Here is a 24,585-nt window from a genome sequence, read left to right on the forward strand (position 1 = left end):
CCCGTACCCGGGGACAGCGGCCCCTCTGCGGGGAGACCCCCGCCAGGTCCCTCCAGCCAGCCAGCTCCGGGAGCGCAGCACCGCGGGGCGCCGGGGACCCCCCCCAGGGAAGCCCGGCCCGGTGCGGAGCCCTCCCCGCAAACCCGCAGCGGGGGTCTGGGGACCCAGAGCCGGGGCGAAGGGGAGGGAGAGGGTCCGGCGCTGCCGCTGCGGGGGGAAGAGCCCGGGCAGGAGCTCGGGTGCGGGACGGCAGCGGCCGGCAGAGCGGCAGGCAGGGCTGCAGTGCGGAATGAAGCGCCCCGGGCAGGGAGATGCGGGCAGGGCAGGGGTGCGGGAGAGCCGGGCGCAGGCAGGGGTGCAGGCAGCGGGCAGGCAGCACTCACAGTCGCAGCGCAGGGCGCGCTCCCGCACCGCCTCTCCGCACAGGTCGCACCAGCCGCGGGGCGGAGGCCGAAGAGCGAAGCGGTGACCGCGGCCGAGCTCCGCCGCCTCCCGCGGCACCGCGAAGATGCTCCGCACGTCGGGCAGCAGCCGCGGGGCTCCGCCGCGCCGCCTCAGCCGCCGCCGCGCTGCCCTGGCCCCGCCGGGGCTCCCCGGGGACCGGCCGCCCATCGGCTCGGGGCGGGCGGCGGGGCTGCCCGGCCGCGGCGTGGGGCCCGGCGGCCGCCGGCGCATGGAGGCGGGCGCGGAGGGCGGCAGCGGGCGGGGGCACGGCCCCAGGGCCGGCGAGGCCATGGGCTCGGAGCGCCGGGCGGGCGTGGGGCAGCGCAGGCGCCTTGCACCGGCCCGGGGGGGAGGGGACACGGCGGGGGGGTGGCGGAGGGGGGCGAGGACCGGGACCGGCCCTCCGGGGGATCCCCTCCCGTGGAGACCCCCGCCGGAGGAGCGACCCTCGGGTCCCCTCCCCGCGGGACCCATCAGCGTTGGACACCCCGTGAGGTCCTTCCTCGTGGAAACTCTCCTCTCCGTGGGATTCCCCGCGCCGTGGGATCTCCCCGCAATACCCTGCCCCGTGGGAATTCCCCCCCCACCTCCCTGTGGGAGCTCTCCCCACGGGACGCTCCCCCCCACGGTCCCTGGGCTGCCCGGGGGGTGCGGGCATCGCCCCCCGCTCCGGGTCCCGCAGCACGAAGCGGAGCCGGGGGCTTTCCCCAGCGCCTTCAGCTTGAGCACAGCCACGTCCCGCCCTGGGCTTTGCCCCACGGGAGCCGTCAGATCTCGCGTGGGGCACTACGCTAAAACGGGCCGGGGCAAACCCTCTCCTGGCACAACGCGTGTGCGTGGACCGGGCTGTAAGGGCAGCTGGAAAAAATTACCTTTCCCGGCTGCAATGACAGCAGGGCTCCGGAGCGACGCTAAGGGCAGCGAGCCGAAGCAATTCTCTGTCCTAGATGAGGCTCTTGCGGTTGTGGGAAAAGCAAAAGGGAAAATATTATGGCCAAATTTTGAAGTGGCTCCGAGCAGGCTCCAGCGCTGCAGCTCCGAGGACACCCGTGCCTGGCTAGCCGGCTTGCAAACCTCTCCCCTGGGCAAAGGAGGGGTGCACGAACGGGGGTGGCTGGACCAGGCGCTGCGTGGTCCTCTGCCACCCCGACAGCCTGATTACTAAGCGACTCCCTCCTCCTTTGAACACAAGGGCAGCTGGATATCGCACACGATGCGAAGGTCCCCCGTCACCATAACACCTTCCCCGCTGGCTGGCAGAGGCACGGGGTGCTGCCCTGTTCCCCTGTCTCCGGATGGAGCGCAGTGCACAGAGAGGGTGCCACGGTCACCCCGAGTCACGCGGGACACCAGCCGCAGGGCAGCTGCCGGCCCTGCATTACCCAGGCTGCAGGCTAGCCGTCTAACCCAGACCGTCCCTTCTCTGCCGCTCTCGGTTGCACTGGTTTGAAATACGTAACTGGGACAGAATTGCTCCTGAATTTCTTTGGTTTGCACAAGAGCAGCCAGGTGAAGGGGCGGCTGCGGTGAGTGCAGTCCCGGGCTGTGTGAATCCCAGCTTCTGGGCTCACGGGAAGCTGAATTTGACGTCTCTCATGAATTCCCGAGGACAGGATAAGCCAAGGATATCTAAATCCTTTTCAAGGATTTTAATTTGAAGGATGGATTAAAACACTGGCTCTGAGTTACAAAAGACTAGTGTCATAAGCAGTCACTAATAAGAGCTTCAAACCAAAGGAGCAACAACGCGGCTTGAAAAATTCTAGTTTTGTTCTGTGCTAAGTAGCAAGATTAATTTTCGGAAGGTCTTTTTCTTCCCCATTCAGGATCCTGATTCACTTTCACGCATCCTCTGCTTCTGCCTGAGAAAAGCAGCAGATTTATTCCTGGGTAAATTCTTTCCCAAAAACTTGGTATTTTGTCCTGTGTTCTTCCAAGACTATTAATAGTACAAGGAATCACCTGCAAGAAAGCAAATGACCTTTCGGTTTGCTTTTCCAGTGCCATCCCGGGGCCCAGTTTCAGTCCCAGTTTTGCAGCGTCAGGGTGGGGGAGGCAGGAGGGGATCCCCACTGCTCGCAGAGGGCTTTGGTTTCCCTCGCCCCGAGGAAACCCCCGGTGCCTGGGAGCCGAGCGGCGCAGCAGCGTGCACGCACAGCCTGACTGCAGCTTGCAGACAACTTCCCCCTGGGAGATGCTCCAGCGGAGGCTGACATCCCCAGGGAAAATCCTCCCTGACGCCGGAGGACCCTATACCCACGGGTGACATGCATTGGCCCCTTCTTGCTGGCAGCTGAGGTGGCTGTGCCAGGGCTGGCCGGGAAGCTGCAGACCTCAGCTTCTAGCACAAATAAATGTTGTATCTCTGTCAGCATAGGGAGCTTCGGCACAAGAGATGTGGCAGAGTCGTTGTCCTTCCCAGCTCTCCCTGCAGGTATTCAGGTCTCACAGCACAGGAAGCTCTTCTAGGCCAGGGGTTAAAATATTTGGGAAAAAAACCCCTAATTAACATTGGCAGGAAAATTCCTGTTTCATTTGGATTCCGGGAGTCCCCTTTGCAGCTGCTGCGTTATGGCAGTTTAAGCATGACAAAGGCTATTAGCAAAAACTCTTTTTTCTTCTTGCCAAGAAATAAATCCCTTTTTGTTGAAGCCAAACATGTTCCAGGTCAAACGCTCAGCTGGTACGAATCAGCACAGCTCCGCTGACTCCGAGGAAGAGCAGCAGGAGACCCTGCCTGGGCTCCCTGCCCTGTTCCTACAGGGCACGTCAGTGAATTTGAGCTGGATTAAAAATAACGTTCGTTATAAAACTAGGAGAATCCTAGAAAATAATTTGCAGGAGAAAAGCTTTTAAGTGATGACTTAGTTCCACCTCTTCCACAGTAAGTAGCTGGGTTTGACAGTCAGGATGGTGGTTTTTACAATTAAAATGAATGGGAACGTTTGTGCCAAATTCCACTCGGGAGCGTTTCCTGGGCGGGGGGAGCTCCTGGGGGTGCCTGGCCTGTTCTTACAGGAAAGCAAGGCCGGGCACAGCCCTGGAGCCACCGCTCCTTCTTCATTTTGCTCCCTTGCTGAGCCTCGGGGCAGCGCTGCAGCAAGGTGTTCACCTCCGGGGAGGCACTATTTTGCCTAATGTCCCCATTCGTCTCCCAGCAGAGATTAGAAATACGTGCTGCCGTGCTTGCTCCCAGGAGCATCCCTGGCAGGCAGCCCCTTGCCCTGTCCTTGCTGCAGCTCTGCCTCGGGCCACCGTCAGGTAACGCGAGCCCTGGCTCCCGGGGGCTGGGGACAACCTCCGGGGAACCAGAACAGCCACGGCAGGCCCAGACTCGGCTGAAGGCTTTCGGTTTAGCTAATGCGTGTCCCCTCCAGAAAAGGGGCTGGAAAGGGAACTGGGGGAAAGGCGAAGGGCAGAGTTGGGTGTTTCGTTTTCTACCAAGGGACAGGTCCAGGCAGGCACTCTGAGCATCCCCACTGCTGTTGAGTCAGACACGTTTGCTTGCCCAGATGCTGGCTCAACCCCTCCTTCCAGATGCAGAGTTGGTCCCAGGGAGGTGCAGCGAGTCCCTCACCCTTGGACTTTGCTGGTGCTGGTGCTGCCAAAGTCCTGGCTCCCCAGTCCCTGCTCCAACCTCCCTTACCTCCCTTAACCCCAGCAGCCCGTCACGGTTTGCACACAGGTAGAAACCAGGCAAACACAGAGGGAAGGGTTTTATGCAGGGGACAGGAATGAATCAAAACATTTCTGAAATGCCCCTCCACGTGCCTCCCACCCTGCAGACCGCAGGGGTGCAGGGACCTGCGCTTTCCACCAGCCATTTGCTGCCACCGTGAGCCTCACCCCCCAGGGTGAGGGTTCGGGGGGCAGGGGCTCTCCAGGGAGCCCAGGGCAGTGATCTATGCGTGTTTGCACTCAGTGTGCCAAGAAGGGTGGGAAGAGCCAAGGTAATTCTGCCCATCGGTCTGGCAGGAGCCTCCCAGGTGTAAACACCCGTGTCTGAGCCCGGCTGGATGGGGGTTGTCGCCCTCCCTGGCTTTGGCTGCAGCCCGGGGACGTTGGTCCCCTCTGCTGCCGTACAGGATGTGGGCTGCGGGATCTGGGTGACAACCCATAAATCACCCTGGGGACGGGCAGGAAGAGGTGGACGGAGGGGCGGCGCGTCTGACTCTTCCCACAAAGAGCTCCTTGATACCATCTCACGCTCGCGCCCCCGAGACCCCAGGCTTCCCGTATCGCTGCTGCGCACGCTGCTGCTGGCGAGTAGCTGACTCAGCCAATAACCGGAGGATTATGGCTCCTCGTAAAACCCAAGGTCAAAAAACAGGAGGAAATTCAGAGCATAATAACTACCCCTAACAAAGGGCTGGGTACAGCCCGACACCGAGCATCAGGGTCCTTCCACAGCTCTCTGTGCGCTTTCTGGGGGGCAATGAGGTGAGGGTAACGTGTTTCCCCCTCCATCCTAGTTCTCTAGAACGTAACGGGAGTGAAGTGTTGGGCATCTTTCCCAGGGCAGCTCCAAAGGCTCACAGCCAGCCCCACAGAGCACCCGCTCTGTCCCTCCTGTCCCCGTCCCAGCCCTGCCACCCCGGCTGCTGTCACCTCCACAGATGAATGCATCCTTTCACCCTGCACAGTAATGGCAGAGGTGACTGCTTAGGATTTCTTTTCATCTTTCACCTAAAAGAAAAAGAAACATCCCTGCTTTCCCTTGCAGAGCTGCATCTGGAGAGGGCTCGTGGGAGCCCTTTTGTCTGAGATTTTGCCTTGGCATTTATTAGCACCCCCAGGTTCAGTGTATGGAGTCGTAGGTTCAGTACAGGGTTGTTTGGAGAAGGCGCACATCCCCGCGTGCATGAACACAGAACTCAGTTACATTTATAGAAACGTACCAAAAAAAGAGAAGCCTCCCTCGCCTTCCCATTCCCAAAGCCCTCAGCAACCCCGACACGGGGCTGGGCTGGCGGCGAAGCCCTGGAGCAGGAGGAGAGGCTGCAGCGCCCGTGGGCAGAGGTCTGCAGCTCCAGCCTTCCCCGTGCTGTCGACTCCTGGGCAGAGCGCTGGAGCCGTCCTGGGCTGGATCCCGTCTCTCCTCCATCAGGTACAGCATCCCTCCTGCCCCGGGCTCCTGCCCCGCTCCACGAAGCCTCAGGGAGCAGAAGTACGTTAAAAGTGGGAGTAATCCCTAAAAGAGTAAGATGGCAGAAGATAATTTATCTGTCTAGCCTCTTCCTCTTCATCATCCAACACGGTGATACAGAGAAGCTAGAAAAACATGAAGTCCTTCAAGTACTTTTTAAAAGGAAAAAAAACCAAACCAATTTTCTGGTCAAAATTTCAAAGGCTCAAGGCTTGCAAGCCACTCAAAGCTAATGCTGGTGAACTGTGCAAAAGTGCTGGCGCGGAGAGGTAGGACACAAACACGAACATCAAACGTCTCCGTTGCTCTGGAACCAAAGTGCCGTAAGTGTTCCCTGCTGCAAATTCACCACGTCTCTCAAATTCCGGGAGTGGGGGCAGCCCCATTTATCCTGCAGGAACAGAACCAAAGGCTTTAGACTAGAGAGGGGTTGCCTGGGCTCATGCAGTCCCAAACTCCAGTTTGGGCTGGGCACCAGTCCCTGGGCTTGTTCTTGTGCCTCTTGGGATAAGCTCTTCTCACCAAAAGCATACCAGACCTTTCTTATCCCCTTATTCACAGTGGACGTGCTGCAACAACACAGTTGGTCCTATAAAAACAGGGCTGGGGTAAAACACTGATTTCTTTTTTTCTCTTAAAAATCTGATCTGAAACTCTTTGACATTTGATATGCATATTCATATCGTTGATTTGCATTAAGATCCTCAAAAAAAGGTTGCAGAGGAAGAAACCCAAGGGGGTTTGTCAGAAGTCGGATGCTGGGTTTTGCACAGAGTTTCATCCAGAAATCAAAAGCATCTACTTCTCCGTGGCCGCCAGCAGCTGCCTGTGCTGAGCAGCACAGGAAAAGGCTGGGAAGAGGGTGTAGAGATGACATAGCATTTGCAGAAGATCACGCTTAAACTTCCAAGAAAGATAAACTCTGCTGCTGCCAGATCATGATGTAAACTTGGTGCCATTAAAACCCCCATGTGAACCACTCCACGAGTCGCTGTGGTTGTGCTCAGCCCCAGGCACGGCTCCCAGTGCCGGAGCTCATTCGCGGTCCCCCAGGGAGCCCACCCAGACCCACCGCCCCTTCCCAGGGCGGCACAGGCACGTCTGGGTGTTAGGGGCAGGATTCACCGCTCGGAGCAGCGTCTCTGGGTGCTCTTACTCACCGCTCGATGATGCTGTTGTTGAACTGGAGATCACAAGTTACTGACCTCATCTGCTCCAGGAGCTCCTGCATCCTGCCGGGGACACAACCAGCCCCTTACCCCCAGGCTGCTCAGCCCCCCGCTCCCCGCGGGAGCACCTCCCGCCGAAGGGCTGGCTGAGCTGGCAGGGACGGCCCAGGGGTCACCGAGTGGGGATCACCGCTGCCAGGGCCACGGCGTGCGCAGCCGCCAAGGGCTTAACGCATCCCAGCCCTGCAGGCACAGAGCCCTTGCCCCAATGCTCGCCCTGTTGCTCATGCAGAGGATGAGCAGCGGGAGACCCCGCTCCTCCCCGGGCAGCTGGGCTGTCTGCAAAACCCTCTTCCAAGAGACTCACCGGAAAGCCATCTCCTGGCGTGCCTGGCTCAGATGGACGGGTGAAGGCGCGGGAGGAACCGGGGCCAAACTCCGTTTCTCTGTCTGGAGAAACCTGTCCAGAGCCTGCAGAGACGGAGAGACTTGGCAGCCGCCGGCAGGCAGTGGGCTGTTTGCGGTGGTCTGAGCCCCGGGTGCCGCGCTGCCTGGGCCCTCTCTGCCGCCCTGCGAGTGCGGCATGCCTACCCCTGGGACAGGAAGGGGACAAAGCGCTCAGGGAAATTATGCCTACGTAGTCACATGCAGCACATTCACTTCTTCAGAACAAACAAAATAAAATAACCAAAGGACCGGGGCATCTACCAGGTGGCTGTGCTGCAGCTTGTCAGATAGTCCATATGAGAGCTGGAGGTGAAGCATCATTTTTCTACTCCTGCAGTCCCTGTTTATGGGGTACAGATTCCCCCGTGCCAGGCAACCCTCAGGACCAGGGGTGCCACTGCCGAAGGTTTACCCATTCCTTGCTCTGCACAGTGGGGGAAGCAAGATCTCCGGTGTGGATCACCCACACAGAACCGCAGCAAGTTGTTTAAAGATACTCCGGTGTTTCCCTACTGATGCACTCATGCACACGGTGGGCGCTGGGAGAGGGGAGCAGCAGCGTTATCTGGAGGCAGAGGCTGTGCAGCAGCATCCCCGGGTACCTACACTCTGCAGGCAGTCCTGGCACTCCATCGTCTCCACGCTGCAGGCGCTGATGCGGTTGCTGAGCTTCTTCAAATGCTTCTTTATCTCACAAACTTTCCTAGAAAGAAAGACGATGACAAAATTCCCGGTGAATGTTTGGCAGCAGTGTGGATCATTATAATTTTTTTTTTTTAAATTTTGTATTGCTTTCTGCAAACCTTTCTGCATCAAAATTAAAATCCCGAACGAAAGCAAATGAATCACAACAGTGTTTGTTGTAATTACGGCCGCAGCTCTGCTAATAGCCACCGTAGGCCAGGTTATTCAAACAACGCTAACAGCAAATTAATTAGGGAAAGTGTTGCTTATATGAGAGACAGCTCAAGCCCATCACTTCTGCCGTAAGTGCCGCAGAGGCCGGTGCTCTCTGCCCCGTGAGGACTGAGCGTCTCCTCAAAAAACCTCCTTGGTTTTGCATGCTCTCCTTTCACATTTGAAGCGTATGAAGGCCAGAAAAGTTCCCCCTCGAGCGTGTCCTCGGGGCCAGTCTCTCTGCCGGCAGCACCATTGATGCCAAAGCCCAAACCAGGCGGCGGCTCGGTGGGCTCTGCCGCGGAGACGGTGCGACCGCCGTCCCCTCTGCTCTGCCCCAGCCCCGTAAATCCTCCTGCAATTTTTTGGGGGGCCGACTGCCCTGCTCCTGCCAGGGCGAGGGGCCCCGGGACGGAGGTGCCACGTACCCGGCAGGCGCGCTGCCAGTTGTATAAAAAAAAAAAAAAGGTTTGGTTTGGCTTTAAAATAAAAAATAAAAAAGGAAAGAATATTTAAGGTGAACAGCCCACCTCCAGTCCCCAGAAAAACAGCCACCACACCACAAACCCTGGCTGCTAGCAGGAAGAAACTCAAAACAGAACAATTAAAACTGAAGTAACAATAAATTAAAAATATCCAGTTGTGACTCACGATGCCTTCTCCCTAAGGGCAGGAAAACAGACACAAAAATACTCTAGAAAAACACAAAGCTTTTTTCTTCCCTTGAGCAAAGGTGAAAGCCCTGCTTTAGTGCAGGCGGGGCTCCTGCGCTGCACGGCTTTTGCAGGGCTTTACACCCAGAGAGGAATCGCACCCCGAGACAAAATTCCTGCCGAAGCCAAGGGGAGATTTCACTGCCCCGCGATGGGACGCGGCGGGAGGCGACTGCGGGCACCCGCTGCTGTCCCCGAAGTGAAACCTGCCCTCGGGAGAGGGTTTGCAGCGTGGAAACCCCCGGCTGCACAAGCTGAGGCTGGAGAGGGAAGGCAGGGGCAGGGCAGGGCAGGGCAGGGACTGCCTGCTGCTCCTGGGGCATTCCTGAGCACCTGAGACAAACCTCTAGCCTAAAAATCCCCTGCATGTTAAATCCTACACAGGGCTACTCCACACCAGAAACAGGGACCAGGTCAAAAGCCGGGTTTAATTCTAAGGAATTATAGAAAATCATTCTCCTTCTGCCCACGCTGGCAGCTCAGGGGAATGGATGCTGCTGCTCTCTAAAAGCAACCTTGCCATAAAAATCCAATTTCTGCACCATCTTCTTCCTCTAACTGCCTCCCCCTCACCCCTGCTCTTTACTGCTGTGATAGGCAGTGGATTGTGCTCAATCACTGCAAGGTAATTTGCTCTTTGCATTATTCCCCAAACACAATTTAACAGAAAATCATTCCTAATAAGTAGATCTCTTTGTCTCAATAGCAATTTTGTCCTGATAAAATAACCTCTCATTGTCAGAAAGCGAGGAAACCAGCTGCCTGCGCTCAAGCTGCAAGTTTAGGGGGCTTTTTTAAAAAAAAAAAAACTTAAAACAACAGGGCAGAAATACATGGCACGGGATAAGAACCAGCGTAGACAGCAGGATTTCTAGCAGTGCCACGGAGCTGCTGCTTTAAGGCCTTATCGCCCCTTTAGAGCCCCTCAGCAGCAGTTACCAACAGCATCATCTCCACCCGCAGCCCAATACGCGATCAATAGCAGAGAGCATTCAGAAGCCCTGGTCGATGGAGGGTTACTGGAAAGCCCCGTCTCCCATCCCCGCCGGGGTCCGAAAGCCAGAGCCCCGAAACCCCGGGAGAGCGCTGGGCAGGGGCTGGTACCTCATCCTGCTGCCGTGGAGGGCCAGGGCCTCCTGGTACCGCTGGACACAGTCGTCCTGGAAAATCAACAGAACCTTCCTGGCCAGATGCCCTAAATTCACCCTAAAACCCAAAAAAAAAAGAGAGAACCTTATTTCCTTAAATGTATGAAAATGAACATCAGAGTTCACATGGCAGGAGACCTAAAGCTGGCTCCCGAATGGAGAAAGAGGGACTGGATGCTCAGTAATGAATTTTGCATCAATGTTACAAAGAAAACAAAACCTAAGTATGATGAAGAGGAGAGGGAGGCTTCGGGGGCCGGGCGACCCAGGCGGGGACGCCCAGCTGGGCTCATCCCCACCCTGGGGCACTTCTGAGGAGTCTTTGCCTTGGAGGTTAAAGCAAATGTCCAAGGTTAGACCGGAGATTAAGATAAAGGAGCTGCCTGTTAAATTTCACCATCCCTGGTGTATATTGAAGCGTGAATTTGATTTCTTGCCCATGTTAAATTCCCCTAGTTTCAGCAGAAACTGAAAAGAGGATTTTTAAAGGTACAAAAGCCATCAGATGCTTTACTCCCACTGAAAGTTAAGCAGATATGAAAGCACGGACACTTCCTAAATCAGCATCTCAGTGAACAAATGGCCACAAACTAAGTATTGTGTGAGTAATAGCCCGAAAGGTGCTCATTCCCCGCAGTCCCACGCAGGGATCTGGCCCAGCAGCAGCTCCCCGTCCCCAGGTCTGCAGAGGTTTTATCACACCTTCGTCTGAAACAGCTTGCAGCTTGAAAACTTTGCTGTGACAGGTCCTGCATCCATGAGCTGCCACAGAAGTCACCTGTAGGTGCCCTCTCTCAACATTAGTGACCCAGGAAGATTTTACATCCCCTTAGGGTTCAATCGGAAACACCAAACACCCGCCTGGCTGCAGCGTGGGTCCTAGAAAGGGGAGAGGGTTGGGACTTACTTATCCAGCTTGTGTATCTGTTCCTCATTGTAGCCCAGCCCTGGGGAGGAAAGACACCGGTCACCACACGTTTCCCTGTTCATACCCAATAAATGGGCAATTTCACAGCACACGGAGATCGCTCAGGGGGCTTTTTAGGGCTGCAGCCCCTGGGACTACTGTCGCGGCACAGAAATAACTGCCAAACCCAGCAAACTGAAATAATTCATTTTTCCACCAGGCCAGCGCAGGGACGTCCCTGCTGCAGCCCCGCGCCTCGCGCCCCCGGGGCCGCCGTCCCCGTCACTTACGCAGACACGTCCTGGCCTTCTTGAACTGCTTGTAGATCAGCTGCATCTTCTCCAGGCAGCACTCGATCTGCCGGATGCTGAAACCGGGACAGGGAAGGAGGCGTGAGGCCCCGCAGGAGGAGGGGTATGAGGCTGGGGTGAAATTAGCACTTTGGGGGGAAATCCGAACACGCTGTAACTAGGGGACACTGCTGCTCCCCGTGTCTGTATATAGGGACATCACACAACATTACATGCGCGTGCACAGGGCCGTTAAAAGCTGTTTGCAATGAGGGGCTGTGCATGGCTCTTTGGGAGCAGGCAGCGATGTCTGCTCAATCCAGCTGAGAACAGCAAAGCGTTGGCAGGGATTTTGGTAAAGCCGGCACTGCAAACCTTTTGTCTTCATGCACTTGTTGCCTGTGCTTCACCAGTTCGGACAAAATGCCATCCAGCGCCCCTTGAAAGTCAAAGATGTTGTGGGAGCACTGAGAGAGCTCCTCGGTGACCTGCGGATGGGGAGGAGAGGTTGGGGCCGGCTGCTCCGAACGCTGCCCGTGCCTGCGGACGCTGCCCGGCTCCGCACGGAGCCACCCGCAGGGGCTCACCCGCTGCAGCCTCGTCTTCACCGTGGCCACGTCCTTCAGAGCCAGCACCCCGCTGCCTGCAGGAACAGCCTCGTACCTGAAGACAGACAGAAAACGGCTATTCCTTAAGCAGAATATAAACCAGAGGCAGCCGTCACCTGGGCAAAGAAAATCCATCCCGTGGTGGAGGCAGCGTCAGAGTCCCTGGGGGAGCCGGGCTGTGGTTTGCTCGGGCAATAACTCTGCGTTCAGGGCAATGGATTTGAGCCACAAGATGCAAAGCGCTGATCCGGTAAAAACTCGCCCTGTTGTGTCCAATTTGTTCCAAAATTGTTAGCTTCGTATGGATTGGCTTTAGGCCAGATCAGATGTTGTCTGCCTCCCTGCAGCTGGCATGAGAGCGTAACGCTGAGCAGTGCACGCTGGCTAAGTCAGCAGAAATGCGCCTGATCCAGACCGTGTTGGAAGGGATGGATAAGCCAGCAGCATCCAGCTGCAGCGTTAGTGCTCTTGGCACTACAGCCCTGTGCTAATCCGGCTGAAGTCAATGGGAACCATGTGTCCCTATCTTTTTAGATGAAATGGAAATTAAAGAGTCTTGCTAAATTGAAAAGAATAAAAGAACAGCAATGCAGCAGCAAAGAATTTTCCACTACAACAACAAAACAGAAAAGCAAAATAACGGTGGGTTACTTTAGATAAAATGGGTTCAGCTTTCCCTGGGGCAGCACGGGTGGGAATGGGTGCACTGGTTACGGCAAGGACAGCCCAGGGTTCCTCCGTAATTCAGCCTCCGGTGGATGCTCCATTAGTGGAGCCTCTTCAAGGGAAATAAAAGACGTCTCATCGTGGCCGGTGTGCTCAGGCGGGATGCCGGCTCAGTGGGAATGCAGCACCACGGGCTGCCGGCCGCCCTCCCCGACGCTCCCCGCGTTTGCAGGGAGAGGGGTCGGCGATGCTGGCCAGACCCTGGAGGGGACCTGGCTGCTGATGCCATCCTGCCCGGTGTTTTAACTCTGCTGGCAGCAACAGCTCTTCTTCCCTTTCCCACGAGCTGGCAGCAGCAGCCCTGCCTGCTCCGCGCGCTCACTCTGTCAGCTCGCCGGCCCTAACAGTCTGAAAGCCCTGGAACAGGAGCGAGGACTAATTCTGGGCTCCCGTGAAACCGGGGACCGATCATCAAAACTGATGCAAAGAGGGAGAAACAGCCAGGGTGGCTCAATTCCCGCAGCCTCCACATACTGTGAAAAAGCCTCTTACCTTCCAGCTACCAGCTTATTCCTGAAATTTTACTTATTTCTGATTATTCAGGCGCCTTTGAGAGTCCCATATCTTATCTGCAGCAGCCTCAGGGCACTGCCGGTGGCTGCCGCAGCCCAGCGCCTGCATCCCCGCAGCTGCAAAGCCAGACTTACAGCACGCGGGTCTTCACCTCAGTGAGCTGCAGGCAGGTCAGCACCGAAAGAGCCCCTCTCCTCTGCTCCAAAATCCTCGAGCACTCTGTTTTCAGATTCCCACTGTCAAGAGAGAAAACAGCTCATCCAACTCATGCTCCCGGCAGCCTGACCCCCATCCCAGGGCCGGCCACGTGTGGCGGGGGGTTAGGATGGAGCTGGAGGCTCCTCTCTCTAATTCTTTCTTAAGTAAAAGAACTGAGAACAGAAAACAAGCTGTCCAGTTCTCACACAAGCACTTTTGAGCACATGCAATGTATGAAGAACAGTATCTGTTCTTTTGTCAACTGTTTGGGCTAATAACAAGGTAGGAGAAAGAATTAAAGGAGAGGAGAGCTCGTGTGAAAATGGGGGGCTGGATGCATGTAAAACTGGGTGCAGCTCCCGGGCAGGGGGGCTCTCGCCTGCTGGGTGCTGTGCTGCCGCTGCACAAGGAGCTCCTGCCCCAAGGGAAATGGGTAGGACAGTGAAAATGTACAATGATCATATTAATAGTAATAATGACGATAATAATAATAATTAATAATAATAATAATAATAATAATAATAATGCTGTTTTCCTCAGCATCTTCTGAACTGAAAAAAGTGACTTAAAAGTAATAAGTGGGGACAGGAGCATCCTCCCATCACTGGGCAGTATTTTTCTATAGGTCCTCATCGGGGTTCAGCCCCCTCGCAGCCTGACACACGTGTCCCCTGTAGTGTCCCTTGTATAGGGACACACGCTGGCCATCGTGCTGTGCTCCCTCCCAGTACCCTCTGAGGATACCCGGTGGTCCTGCACTGTCTGGAAAAGGCTGGAAAACCCCGAGCCATTTAACTCCTAACACACAAAGCTCTCAGTGCTGGGAAGGGATGGGTCACCCCCACGCCACCTGTGACCGCGGTGGCTCCGGCACTCACATCACCCAGTGGAGACCTCTCGCCAGCAGCTCCCGGCAGCGCCGCAGGGCCTGGGCGATCCGCAGCGTCTGGTGCACGGCACCCACTGCGCTCTGGAAAGCAAAGGGTGCTGCCGGTGGCTGTGCCTCCGCGGCTGGGGCTCCCCCCGGGCTGCACGGGCACCCACTCCTACCTTGGCTGCGCTGCAGTCAGCCACCACGTCCACCTTGGGGACAAACTTTGGAAACTCAAGTGCCGCTGGAAAGACAGACAGCGGTTACGGTGCTTTGGGGAGCCAGCCTGGAGCCCCCGAACCGCGGCAGCGGACCCACAGGGATGTCTCATGCCCGCGGAGGTAAACCCCACAGCCGCTCAGGATTTCAGGCACAGGAGCAGCTGGAATGCTGGGGGCTTAGTGCAGGTCTCCAAGGTATTTTGGAAACGTGGACAAAGGCCTGAAACACCTGCAAAGCCTGGCATGGCGTGTGGCTGCAGAGCAACGGCACACGGCAGGGGAAAACTGACCCTGAAACCTCCTAATCCTGCTCCAGCATCGTAACCCCTCCACCTCCTACGGTGCACTGGAGTTTATTAGGATTATAATTTAAGCAAATCTCTCTTGTGGCACCCACCCCACCCCTGGATGGGGCATGCCATGGCGCATCTCCACACCAACGGTACTCACGGTCTCTGTATCTGACTCCTACCACATCTTCTGGTTGCTCAGCGGAGCTCAGCAAGGTCAGAGGGTTGTGCTCTGTGGTTTTGCAGAAATTATGAGCTTGTAGATTAGGATCCAACTCATACAGATGACCTTCAAAAAAATATTCTTGGTGGTGAGGGACTATATTTGTTTGTTTGAAGACAGCATCTAAAAACTTGGTGGTACTGAAATGAAAAAGAAAGGATGGGGAATAAGCAAGGAGGCGAGCGCTCAGATTTCCATCACTTTAACAGCCTGCCACCTCCTCATAGCAAAACATCCCAGCGGCTCAGCGGAGCCCCTCGGGCAACCTCGCTGGGGCTCTCTGTGCGCCATGGCAGGAGCCGACGGCTCCCGTTTAGTGCACTCCCCAGCAAAGGCTGGTTTGAGTCCGGTTTGCATTAACCTGGTTTAACTGCGGTGCAAAGGGAACGGGCACCCTCCCTAGGTTCACCTACTGAAACGAGGGGCTGAGGCTCCTGAGCTCAATTCCCAAATTCACTTTTAACACAGTCTTGGCATCCTTACGTGTTGTAGGAGTGGATGTAGATGCGATGCGAGGAAGCCTGCTGCAGGGAGAAGACATCAACCACGATTCTGTGCAAAATGTCATTGGTTTCTGCAAAAAACTGGTCGAATCCCCAGCATTTCTCCTGATCCACCTCCAGGATATTAGCCAGAATGGGTATCAGCTGGTCCTTCAGCCCCCTGCAGCAGCAGAAGAGGAGATGTTTGCACAGACTGGCACAACCCTGAGCCATAAAGGCGGTGACCCGTGGGGCCGGGGAGAGGCACAGCCCATCTTCTGCAGCTGAGCTCCTGTACCGACGGAGCCGCTGCCCTGTCTTGCACCCCCTTTTCCCAGCTGTGAAGCAAAGACCTGGTCTGAGAGCTGTGACATCTGCAGATGAAAAGCTCATCTGCCTCATTAAAACTGCCCGTGCCGTCTGAGGTGGGATTGCCCTCTCCAGCCACCGTGCCAGGACAGCAGACCCGCAGCAGGAGCCGAGCCCGGCAAGGGACACTCACGTGGAGAGCCGGCAGGTGACGGGCAGCTCGTAGCTCCACTCGATGCTCCCGTTCTCCTGCCTCTGGACCCCCGCGATGGCTCCGGGAGGCTTCTCGGTGGTAATTTTGTACCTGTTGAAAGGAAATTGCTCGCAGGTGAAACGAGCCAAATGGCCTCTGTTTGGGCACTGTGTCCCTCGGGTTCAGCAAAGAGGGAAAGGGCAGAGCATGGATGGGCCGGGGAAGACACAATTCACAGAAAGCAAAAAAAGCACAGAGGGAAAATACTTGAAGAAACAGTCAAAAAGTTTCAAGCAAACATTAACCCCGTCTCCTCTTTCAGCTGTTTAGCCACAAAGTCACAGGAATGCATTTTGAGGGCAAACGTGGTAAATGGAGCACAGATCCTTTACCACACTTCACATGGACACTCTCCAGCGTGCAGAGAGTATGGAATCAGCCACGGGCTACATTCAGGGCTTTCTAGGTTATATGGGACGAAGTGAGCAGTAAATGACAGCGCACAGCCACACGGTGCTGCTGGCATGCACGGAGCCACAGCCAGGTTGTCCTGCAGCCCCCAGGGCCACCAGCCCCCGTCCCACCTCCCCACACAGCAGCACCCAGCCCTCCCAGCTGGACGCGGTACCTACATGATCTCCTTGTTCCTGCGAGGTCCCCCGAAGGGGACGAAGGGGAGGCTGCCAGTGGCAGCGTGGTAGAAGGTGACGCCGATGCTCCAGAGGTCGACGGTGACGCCGTACGCCTTCTGCTGCGGCTTGCGCAGGACCGCTCGCTCGTACATGTCTGGGTGCTGCAGGGATGAAGCAGAGAGCAGCACTGCCAACGCGTCCAGCAGGTTTGCAGGGGCATCAAACCTTGGGCGCTGGGACTGAAAACAGACTGCTCGCTTTGGCCTCTTCTACTGCTGGATCCTCCAAACAAAACGTCACCTGTAACCCTACAACAAAAATGCTGAGCTCCCCTCTTTGAAAAATGTGGTCCCTTTGAGATTGGGCTCTCCAAGTCCCTGCTGCTCTCTACAAGCTGCCCAGCCGTTGGAGGGAGGGATGGGGACCAGCTTCCCCCAGGACTCCCAGGGGCCACCAGGCTGGTGACACGCTGTACTCACGAGATATTCCTCTGTCCCGTAGACAGACACAAACTTTTCATCATCATCCAGCTCTCGGGCAGCCCCAAAATCTGTCAGCTTATAGATGCTTTGCCCATCTTCCCCCATCAGCCGCATGATGTTGCCGGGTTTGATGTCTCTGTGGACAACGCTGTTCTCACGGAGGTGGTTCATCCCTGCCACTGCGCACAAGGAGGGGGAGGCAGCGTTCGTGCGTGGGGCTGGAGCACTTTGCTCCAGCGAGTTTTATTTAAACATAGGAACATGAGAAGGGCCAGAGAGGGGACAAGCCCCAGGGCTGGTTGCACCTAAATGGGGACCAGTGTGACTGGGGAATGGAGAGGACGAGCGAGCACACGATAGGGCACTGCCCTCGTGCTCCCCCGTCGTGGGGCACAGCCTGCTCCCACAGCTGCTTCCCGGAGCAGCTCTGCAAGGAGAAACCCTCAGCCTTCCCCTGAACGCAGAGCTCACAAACCCACCCTGTGCAGGGGTGCAATTTCTTACCGCTCAGCCCAGCCCTCACGTCCACAGCCCAGGGCTGGTGCCCGCGGGGTCCCACCAGCACCACAAGGTCCCCAGCCCGCAGCTCCTCGGCCCTGGGCTGCGCTTGCGATGGCAGGCAGCTGCCTGTCCCGGGCCCGGGGCATGGGGACCCCCGCACTCACCCACACATTGCAGCACGATGAGGAACTCGGACTCGGCCAAGCCGAAGGCGTTCGCCGGGTCTTCCAGCACGTTCAGCAAGCTGCCGCTCGAGCAGTACTCCATCACCAGCACCTTCTGCTTGCTGCTGCCCTGTGGCGGGGAGCAGCCGTGACTCACAAAGTGCTCAGCATCGCTGCCTGGCCCAGGCTCAGCATCCCAGCCAGTGGCCTGTCCCCACCCCAGGCAGGACCAGCTCCCCTCCCTTGGTTGGGGGGTCCCTGGGTTTCTCCTGCTCGGACAAACCAGTGTTGGAGAATGTCCCCGCTGTGCCACGCGCCTGGCCAGGGGACAACACGGGTCTGTGCTCCAGCCCAGTGACCCAGTGCCACCAGTGCTGAAGAGCTGGGCTGAGGCTTGGTGCGGAGCCAGAGGTGGGAGGAGAAGGCAGCCCGGGACCACTGCTCCCCTCCCGCAGCTCAGACCAGTTCCCCCACGTCACTGGCCCAGTCGGCACAGCAGGTTTCCAAGCTGAGGTCCCGCTTACCGTCTCCTCCACAGCAAATAATTTGACAATGTTTTTATGATTCAGCTTCCTCAGCATCTCGAACTCTCTCATCTGGACCTCCTGGGGCCGGAGGTAGCTGGCGTTATTAAAGACCTTCACAGCAACCAGCTCCCCTGATTTCTGGGAAAAGAGTAAAAAGAGAAAAAGGAAATGGGAGGTGACGCCATCCACGTCCTAGGCAGCTCCATCAGCTCCGTTACTGCTCCCACATCCCGCTCGGGATGCAAACTACACTGACAGTACAACGTGTTTTCTGAACAGGCGTCCCACAGCCTTCGTCTTCTCCACTGCAAAAGCAAACCGCTGGTATTCACCTCCCTTTGCTTCCTGTCCCCGAAGCCCACGTGCTGCATGGCAGCGTGTTTATTCAGCTTCATAAAAAGTTTATAGCTGGAGCCGAGGCTGGCAGCTCCCCACCAGCTCTCTGCGGGATGGGGCTGTTTTCCTCGAATCCGCCTCTCCTGCCCTGCGCCGTGCAGAGGCAGCTTGCTCAATAAACTTCAAAGGCCGGCGAGGCGGAGAGTCTCTATTCCAACCCTGGCAAGTGTTTGCATGAAATATGCAAATTGCCAAGGACGGGGTTTTCAAAACCTCTGGGCATTCCCCTGAAAACAGCTTCTTCCCCCCATGATGAACGGGAGCACCGGCAGCCGGCGAGCAGGATCCGGCCGCGAGTGCCCCGAAAGCCGCCCTCGACCCGCAGACCTGAGCTGGCGCCCGGAGGGGAAGGAGCCAAACGAAAAATGAAAATAAAACCCAAAGCAGCCCCCGATGCTGCCGGCAGCCTCCGCTCTCGAAGGGAGCTCCCAGGAGGGCAGAGGGGAGCACGGGCATCCCCGCGCCGTGGGGCAGGAGGGCTGGGGGGCACGGGGGCACCGTGGCTCTGGGGTGGCAGCCCCCGCCGCTGCCCCCGCTCACCTTGTTGCGAGCTTTGTAGACGCAGGCCGTGGCGCCCTGGCCCAGGAGGTCCTCGGTGCTCCAAAGGTAGTTTGGGGTGCTCTGCATCTCCAGCAGTGCCGCTGTGGGGGGCAAGCACACGGGTCACCCTGGGGGCCGCTGGCCTCCACCAGCCCCGCCACCAAATCCTGGCGTTTATCCGTCCTCGCCTGGCAATGCTCGGGCAAAAAAGCCAGCCGCAGGACATACCCCTTGGCAGGCAGCCACCAGCCTCCTACCTCGCCGGCGCTGAGCGGGCAGCACCACGCGAAGGGCTGAGCATGGACGGAGCTGTTAGCGCTGCCAAAAACCACCCTGTCGCTGGGACCTGTCGGGGCTGGCAGCGAAACACTGACAGATGCAAAAAAATACGAGCAAACAAACGCTGAGCTGCAAGGTGGCGAGAGGCACCTCCCCACCCCGAGAACAGAAACCTATGGGATTGCAAAACCCGCTCTGCAAGCATCAGCTGCGGCTGGAGGAGGAAATGCTTCAGCTTCCTGCTCGAGAAAAAAATTCCCAGAGTTGCAGCCATCCCCAGGCGCGCTGGGCTCCGCAGCTGCTCCGCTGGCTCAGTGGCCAGGGCCGGGACGGACTCTGGTAACAGCAAATGGTGCTGAGCACTGGGCACCCCGCAGCCCTGCCCGGGGCAGGGAGACGGGAGGCAAAGACAGATCAGGCTCTGGGTCCGCGTCCGGCCTTCGTCAGCTGCGCGGGGCGCCCGCCGTGTGCGGGGTCAGTGCCTGGCCCCGGCTGTCCCTGGCGCAGGACACAGCCTCGCATCTTGGGATGCGCTTGTGATGAGCTGCTGCCGCTGTTCTGCTTTACAGAGCCACCGGCTGCTCCGGACGGGTGCTCACGAGCTGTGCCAGGGCCAGGGTGCTTTAGCTCAAGCCATCTGTCTCTGAGAGCTGCTGTGCAGGAGCTACAGGTCCCAGAGGCTTCCTGCATCCAGCTGCAGGGATGGCTCCTGCAGGATCACAGCTCCGCATCCCCGGGGCAGCCCTTGAGCCTGACCCAGGTAAAACAGCTCATAATAAAGTGCAGAAAGGGAGGGAGGAAGCAGGTGCAAACAGCAAACAGCCCTGATCCTTCCCCCAGCCGCAAACCCATCCCCCATGCATGTGAAGCAACGGATTGGGCCCAGCCCCAGCGCTTGCAAACGCTTCCAGAGACCAGCAAAGGGCAGAGGGGAAATTTTGGGGCATTGCTCGGCTCCAGCCACAGCTGCTCCCCAGCCGCACCGCCAGCATCGCTCTCACCGGGAGTCACGCAGTGATTCAGATCGATCAGGTAGATCAAGGACTTCTCATCTCAGCGAGAAAAAGCGAAGGTGGCTGTGTTGGGCTGAGCATTGCTGTTCCCCACGTGAACACGGACGTTGTCTGTCCCACGCCGTCAGCGGGCAGCACCCCACGATGCTCACGGCAGGGCCACAGCACAGCCCCCCCGGGAACCGAACCCGGAGCTACAGCAGTGCCTCCATGGGATGTCCCCAGAGCGGGACCGGGACCAGAACCAGCCCCAAATCCTCGGCACCCGGCCCTGCCAGGGCGAGAGGCAGCAGGGAGAGCAGGCAGGGGTTCACAGCGCCGGCCTGCAGCTGGCAGCTGGGATGCAGGGCAGGGTGCAGGGCGGAACGTGGGATGCAGGGCAGGGTGCAGGGTGGGATGCGGGATGCAGGGCGGGATGCAGGGCAGGGTGGGATGCGGGATGCAGGGCAGGGTGGGATGCCAGGCGCTCAGAGCACACCCTTGCTGCCTGCGCAGGGCAGAGCGGGGCTGCTCGCGCTTCCTGCTCGCTTTCTGGCTCAGCGACGCCCACGCCTCGCCTTGCCCAGCCTCAGCACCAGCAGCCAGGGTCTCACTGGCAGGAATTATTTTGGGCTGGCGTGGATGAAGGCCCTGTCTTCACAAAATGAAGCCTGCAAAGGTATGCGACTACATCAGCATGTGGTGCATCCAAAAACTGATACAACACATCACCAGTCTGCACACAAACTCTGCACCTAACTCGTTTGCTAATTACTGCTGAGCTTCACTTCCCAGCCACGTGCGAGTCTGCTTGAGAAACCCGCCGGAGAGCTGCTGAGCTGACGAACTGTGGGGCACGGGCTGGCCCTTGCCCTGAGCTTATCGAAGGGGTGTCTCAGGCTGGCACTGGGTAGCAGAGTTCATGATAGTCTGCAGCTGCGGAAGCGGAGTGACGTGCGTATAACCAAGCGAAACTTTAAATCACTTTGATTAAAGTCATTTTGCTGCAGCTCAGCTAACAGGAAGAGAAAGGGACGGGGTGGCTTCTTGAAGTCATTTCCAGCCTTATATTCTTTGCATGTGGTAACTGCCTCCTTCAGCCTGGGCTTGTCCCCCTCCAACGGGGACCATCAATCCACCAGCGCTGGCCAGGGTCACGCTGCGGGTGCAGGCTGCGGAGGCAGCGTGGGTCCGTGCCGGCGGGCCTGCTGCGTGGTATCCCACACTCACAGACAAAAAGGTCGTCGATTTGAGCTGGGGATGCTTCAGAAGCCTTTCCCCACGCAGAAAAGAAATGCAGCTCATTTCTTATCTCAGGCCACCACTGAAACTGTAGGTAAGAGCAGTTAGCACAAGGAAGAGGGATGAACAAAACCTCTGGAGGGAAATTCCAGCTGATTTTCTTCTCGAGCTGCTGGAAGGCAGGGAGCTGCCGCGGGTGCGACGGCGCATGGTGCAGCCCGCGCTCACCCCTGCACCCACGCTGCAAATTCAGCTCCTGCGCAGGAGCGCTGGGAGCGCGAGGAGCCCGTCCGGGGCCGGGAGAGGGAAGGGGCCCGTCCTGCGGTTCAGCGCTCTGCTGCGAAGAGAAACTGAAACAAAGACTTCTTTAAAGGCAGAAAACCCAGACTCGGGGCGTTTTCTGAGTCTCCTGACCTGTACACGTTGTTTCAGCTTTCACTGATGGGTGAGCAGATTTGGGCTGCTGAGGGGTAAAGACAGACAGGAAGGAAATAAATAAATATTTTATAACACCCAGAGAAGATTATTTTTGGGTTGTGCTGCAAGTCTTTTCACACAGTTCTCCATAGGCGTGCCCGAAAGGGGAACCAACACGCCTTGATGGTGCCAGCCCTTGGAGCCCAGGGACTCCAGGACATCCCAGTTACCCCAGCAGCTCTCCTGGCTGGTTGCACAGTCAGGTCCGGCCTCGGTGGGAGATCCCAGTCCAACCCCAGGCACTCACCTGCCAGGTTTTGCCCTGTAACAGAGCCTGGCTTATCCCTTCTTTTGCTATCCTTTTGAATTTTATAGCGTATTTCCTTTCCCTGGTTGCCCCCCAGCAGATTTTATCCTCCTCGTCTCAAGGCTGACACCCAAGTCCCACCTGAGCTGCTCAGACTGTTCACATCCCCGGTCAGAAAGCGGCAAATCACAGCGGGCACCAGAGACACAGCGAGACCCCGGGGCCGTGGTGTGCCCACGGGGGATAAACCCTGGGAGAGCAAAATCACGGCCTTGAAACCAAGTTTGTGATAAAAATAATCGTTCCAGCTGGTGGCAGCAAAGCCTAAAAAATAAAGGCCAAGCAGCGTGCTCTGCCTGCAGCAGGCACCTTGTGCTTGGGGGCTTGGGAGAGAAAACGGGGGCGCAGCGAGGGGCAGGGGAAGCCCACGGCCCCGGCGCTGTCCCCACGCCGTCCCTGTGGCAAACCCGCTGCTCGGCGCACGCTGGCGTGGGACACGTCCGCCAGAGACCAGCGCCGAGAGCAGCCCAGGGCCGGCCGGCGCGGGGGCACCCGCTGCACGCCCCGTTGCACGCCCGGTTGCACGCCCGGCTGCGTGCAAGGCTGCACACCCGGCTTTGCCTTTGCCTGCAGCACGGTTTAGCCCAGCAGAGCAGAGCAAAGCAGGACCCAGGTGCGGCCTCGCCGCGTGTCCCATCTCTTCCCCACCAGATCCCATGGTCCTGCCCGGAGCATCACCCTTCCTCTCTCACCGCCCCTTCACAAGCACCCAAATCCTCCCATCACACCACTGCGTTTCTTTATCGGATAAAAACCAACATAAGAAGAGGTTTGTGAGGGGAGGGTCAGACCTCTCCGCGGTTTGGAAGAAATGCTGCCATCAGAAGGGTTTAAGGGATTACTTGCAGCGTCCTCCTCTGCGCCGCTGGACAGCAGCGACCAACGGAAAATCAAAAATCATTTGTTATCCGTGTCACCCCGTTACCTTTCGACTCCTATTTCATGCTTTTAAAAAAAATCCAACTACCAACATGGCAGAAGCCACCTGCGTCCCCCAGAAATCAATGGAGACTAATTGAGGAGCCACTCCTACGGAAGGGAAGGAGGATTCACCCCGGCTGTCGGTTTACTGAGGAGGGCTCCTGGCTCGCCCGGCCTCTGTGGCCCATCCTGGAGGAGGCAGAGCCCCGGCGGGCAGCGCAGGCGCCCTTGGGCCATCCGAGGTGGGTGCTTGGCTGCGCAAGCCATGGTCTGGTTTCAGGGTCTGGGCTACAGATGGGGGCAGTTTGCTAAACCCCTGCCAGCTGCCTTGCAGTGGGACCAGGCGCTGGGGCACTGGGGTGGCAAAGGCACCATGATGGCCTCAAACTGCAGTCCCCAGATAAAAAAAAAATTACTTTGTGTATTAGAGGCACAGGTCTGTCCCACCTCGCTGCAAAGTAGACCTGCACTCTACAGAAAACTGCTTTTTTTTCAGCAAAGCTTCTGCAGCAGAGATTTGAGACCCGAGAGGCAGGTATGGCAGAGCAGTTGCTGCCTGGCCCACTGCAGGTGCCCACCCCGCTTTAAGGCATTGCCATTTAGCAGCTGTGGTTTGAGCTCCTGAACTAATGAGTAAAAGCATCCCGGCTTTCCAGCTCCCAAACCCCTACAGCAGCTGCCCTAAGCGGAGACATGGGCACGGGGGCAGCGGCTGCCCCAGCCGCCTCCTCGCCCTGGTCCCGGGGAGCGCAGGGATGCTCCGGCCCCGCAGGAGCCCACCCCCAGGACAGTGGGCTCGGTTGTCCCCCTTGGCTCCCAGCATAGCACAAAACGGCTCAGTTAAACATCAAACCTCCCTGTCAGTAATTAATTCCTTGAAACCTAAACAAAGAGAATCCAAAATGACAAAACCCTGACACCATTTCCCCACCGTGCTCTGAAAAAGGCATATTGAAAAACTGAGATGGGGGAAAGCCAGTAATAATAACAACAATGATCCAATCCATAATCTCAATCCTAAATCCTCTTTCCCAGGGACAGTTGGAGGCCCGGCCTCTCCAGGAAAATGATGAAGATTAAGCATTTTTAAATCAGGTCATTGCAAGGGAAGTTTATGCTCCACTGAATCCCGTTATTACTGGTAGGTGTGTGCGAGCCCGGGGTGGGGAGACGCGGGGCTCTGCCCGCGGCTGGGGCTGTTCCAGCACCCCAGTCCAGGCTCTTCTTCTTTGGATCCCCCTTATCGCCGTGCTGTGGACAACGCTCCTTCCCCACTGCAACCAAGCATCCCCATGCCTATCAATAACACCGTGTACTTCTGCACCCTGCA

General features: G+C 57.4%; 2 protein-coding genes across 6 annotated transcripts in view; both read right to left on the minus strand.

Annotated features, from left to right (window-relative positions):
• The window catches only part of RASSF5 (Ras association domain family member 5), a 35,288-nt gene extending 34,538 nt beyond the window's left edge, over positions 1-750 (minus strand). Inside the window, exon 1 of the mRNA XM_087762098.1 lies at positions 384-750. Coding sequence (XP_087618224.1) covers positions 384-735 — 352 coding nt within the window. The 5' untranslated portion in view covers positions 736-750. The remainder of the gene's footprint in view (positions 1-383) is intronic.
• A 4,980-nt stretch (positions 751-5,730) lies between these two features.
• Positions 5,731-20,460, minus strand: IKBKE (inhibitor of nuclear factor kappa B kinase subunit epsilon). 5 transcript variants are annotated; one of them, XM_087762309.1, is made up of 22 exons: positions 20,318-20,460; positions 19,295-19,406; positions 19,038-19,138; positions 18,099-18,239; positions 17,575-17,704; positions 16,907-17,088; positions 16,428-16,588; positions 15,796-15,906; positions 15,295-15,474; positions 14,749-14,951; positions 14,257-14,321; positions 14,085-14,176; positions 13,143-13,244; positions 11,749-11,824; positions 11,537-11,649; positions 11,162-11,238; positions 10,872-10,911; positions 9,921-10,022; positions 7,813-7,909; positions 7,127-7,230; positions 6,751-6,822; positions 5,731-5,981 (listed from the first exon to the last, which is right to left on the minus strand). In XM_087762309.1, the coding sequence occupies exons 3-22, from the start codon at positions 19,122-19,124 to the stop codon at positions 5,948-5,950; spliced, it is 2,169 nt and encodes a 722-aa protein (XP_087618435.1). In that variant the 5' UTR covers positions 19,125-19,138; positions 19,295-19,406; positions 20,318-20,460; the 3' UTR covers positions 5,731-5,947. The 5 variants fall into 5 exon arrangements, 4 of the variants coding, with proteins under 4 accessions (XP_087618435.1, XP_087618437.1, XP_009463851.1 ...); XM_087762311.1 differs by lacking the exon at positions 19,295-19,406 and having other exon boundaries at positions 20,318-20,426; XM_009465576.2 differs by lacking the exon at positions 20,318-20,460 and having other exon boundaries at positions 19,295-19,490.
• Positions 20,461-24,585: the final 4,125 nt, after the last annotated feature.

This window comes from Nipponia nippon, unplaced genomic scaffold, assembly GCF_047370975.1.
Source record: "Nipponia nippon isolate SJK-2023a ecotype South Korea unplaced genomic scaffold, ASM4737097v1 scaffold_25, whole genome shotgun sequence".
Classification (NCBI taxonomy): domain Eukaryota; kingdom Metazoa; phylum Chordata; class Aves; order Pelecaniformes; family Threskiornithidae; genus Nipponia; species Nipponia nippon.

Coding starts and splice junctions, on each gene's coding strand:
- IKBKE (XM_087762309.1), bottom strand. CDS start 19,124: ATGCAGAGCACCCCAAACTACCTTTGGAGCACCGAGGACCTCCTGGGC. Junction 14,322..14,748: donor AGGAGTCAGATACAGAGACC/GTGAGTACCGTT, acceptor CTGTCTTTCCAG/CGGCACTTGAGTTTCCAAAG. Junction 14,177..14,256: donor CTGACTGCAGCGCAGCCAAG/GTAGGAGTGGGT, acceptor TTTGCTTTCCAG/AGCGCAGTGGGTGCCGTGCA.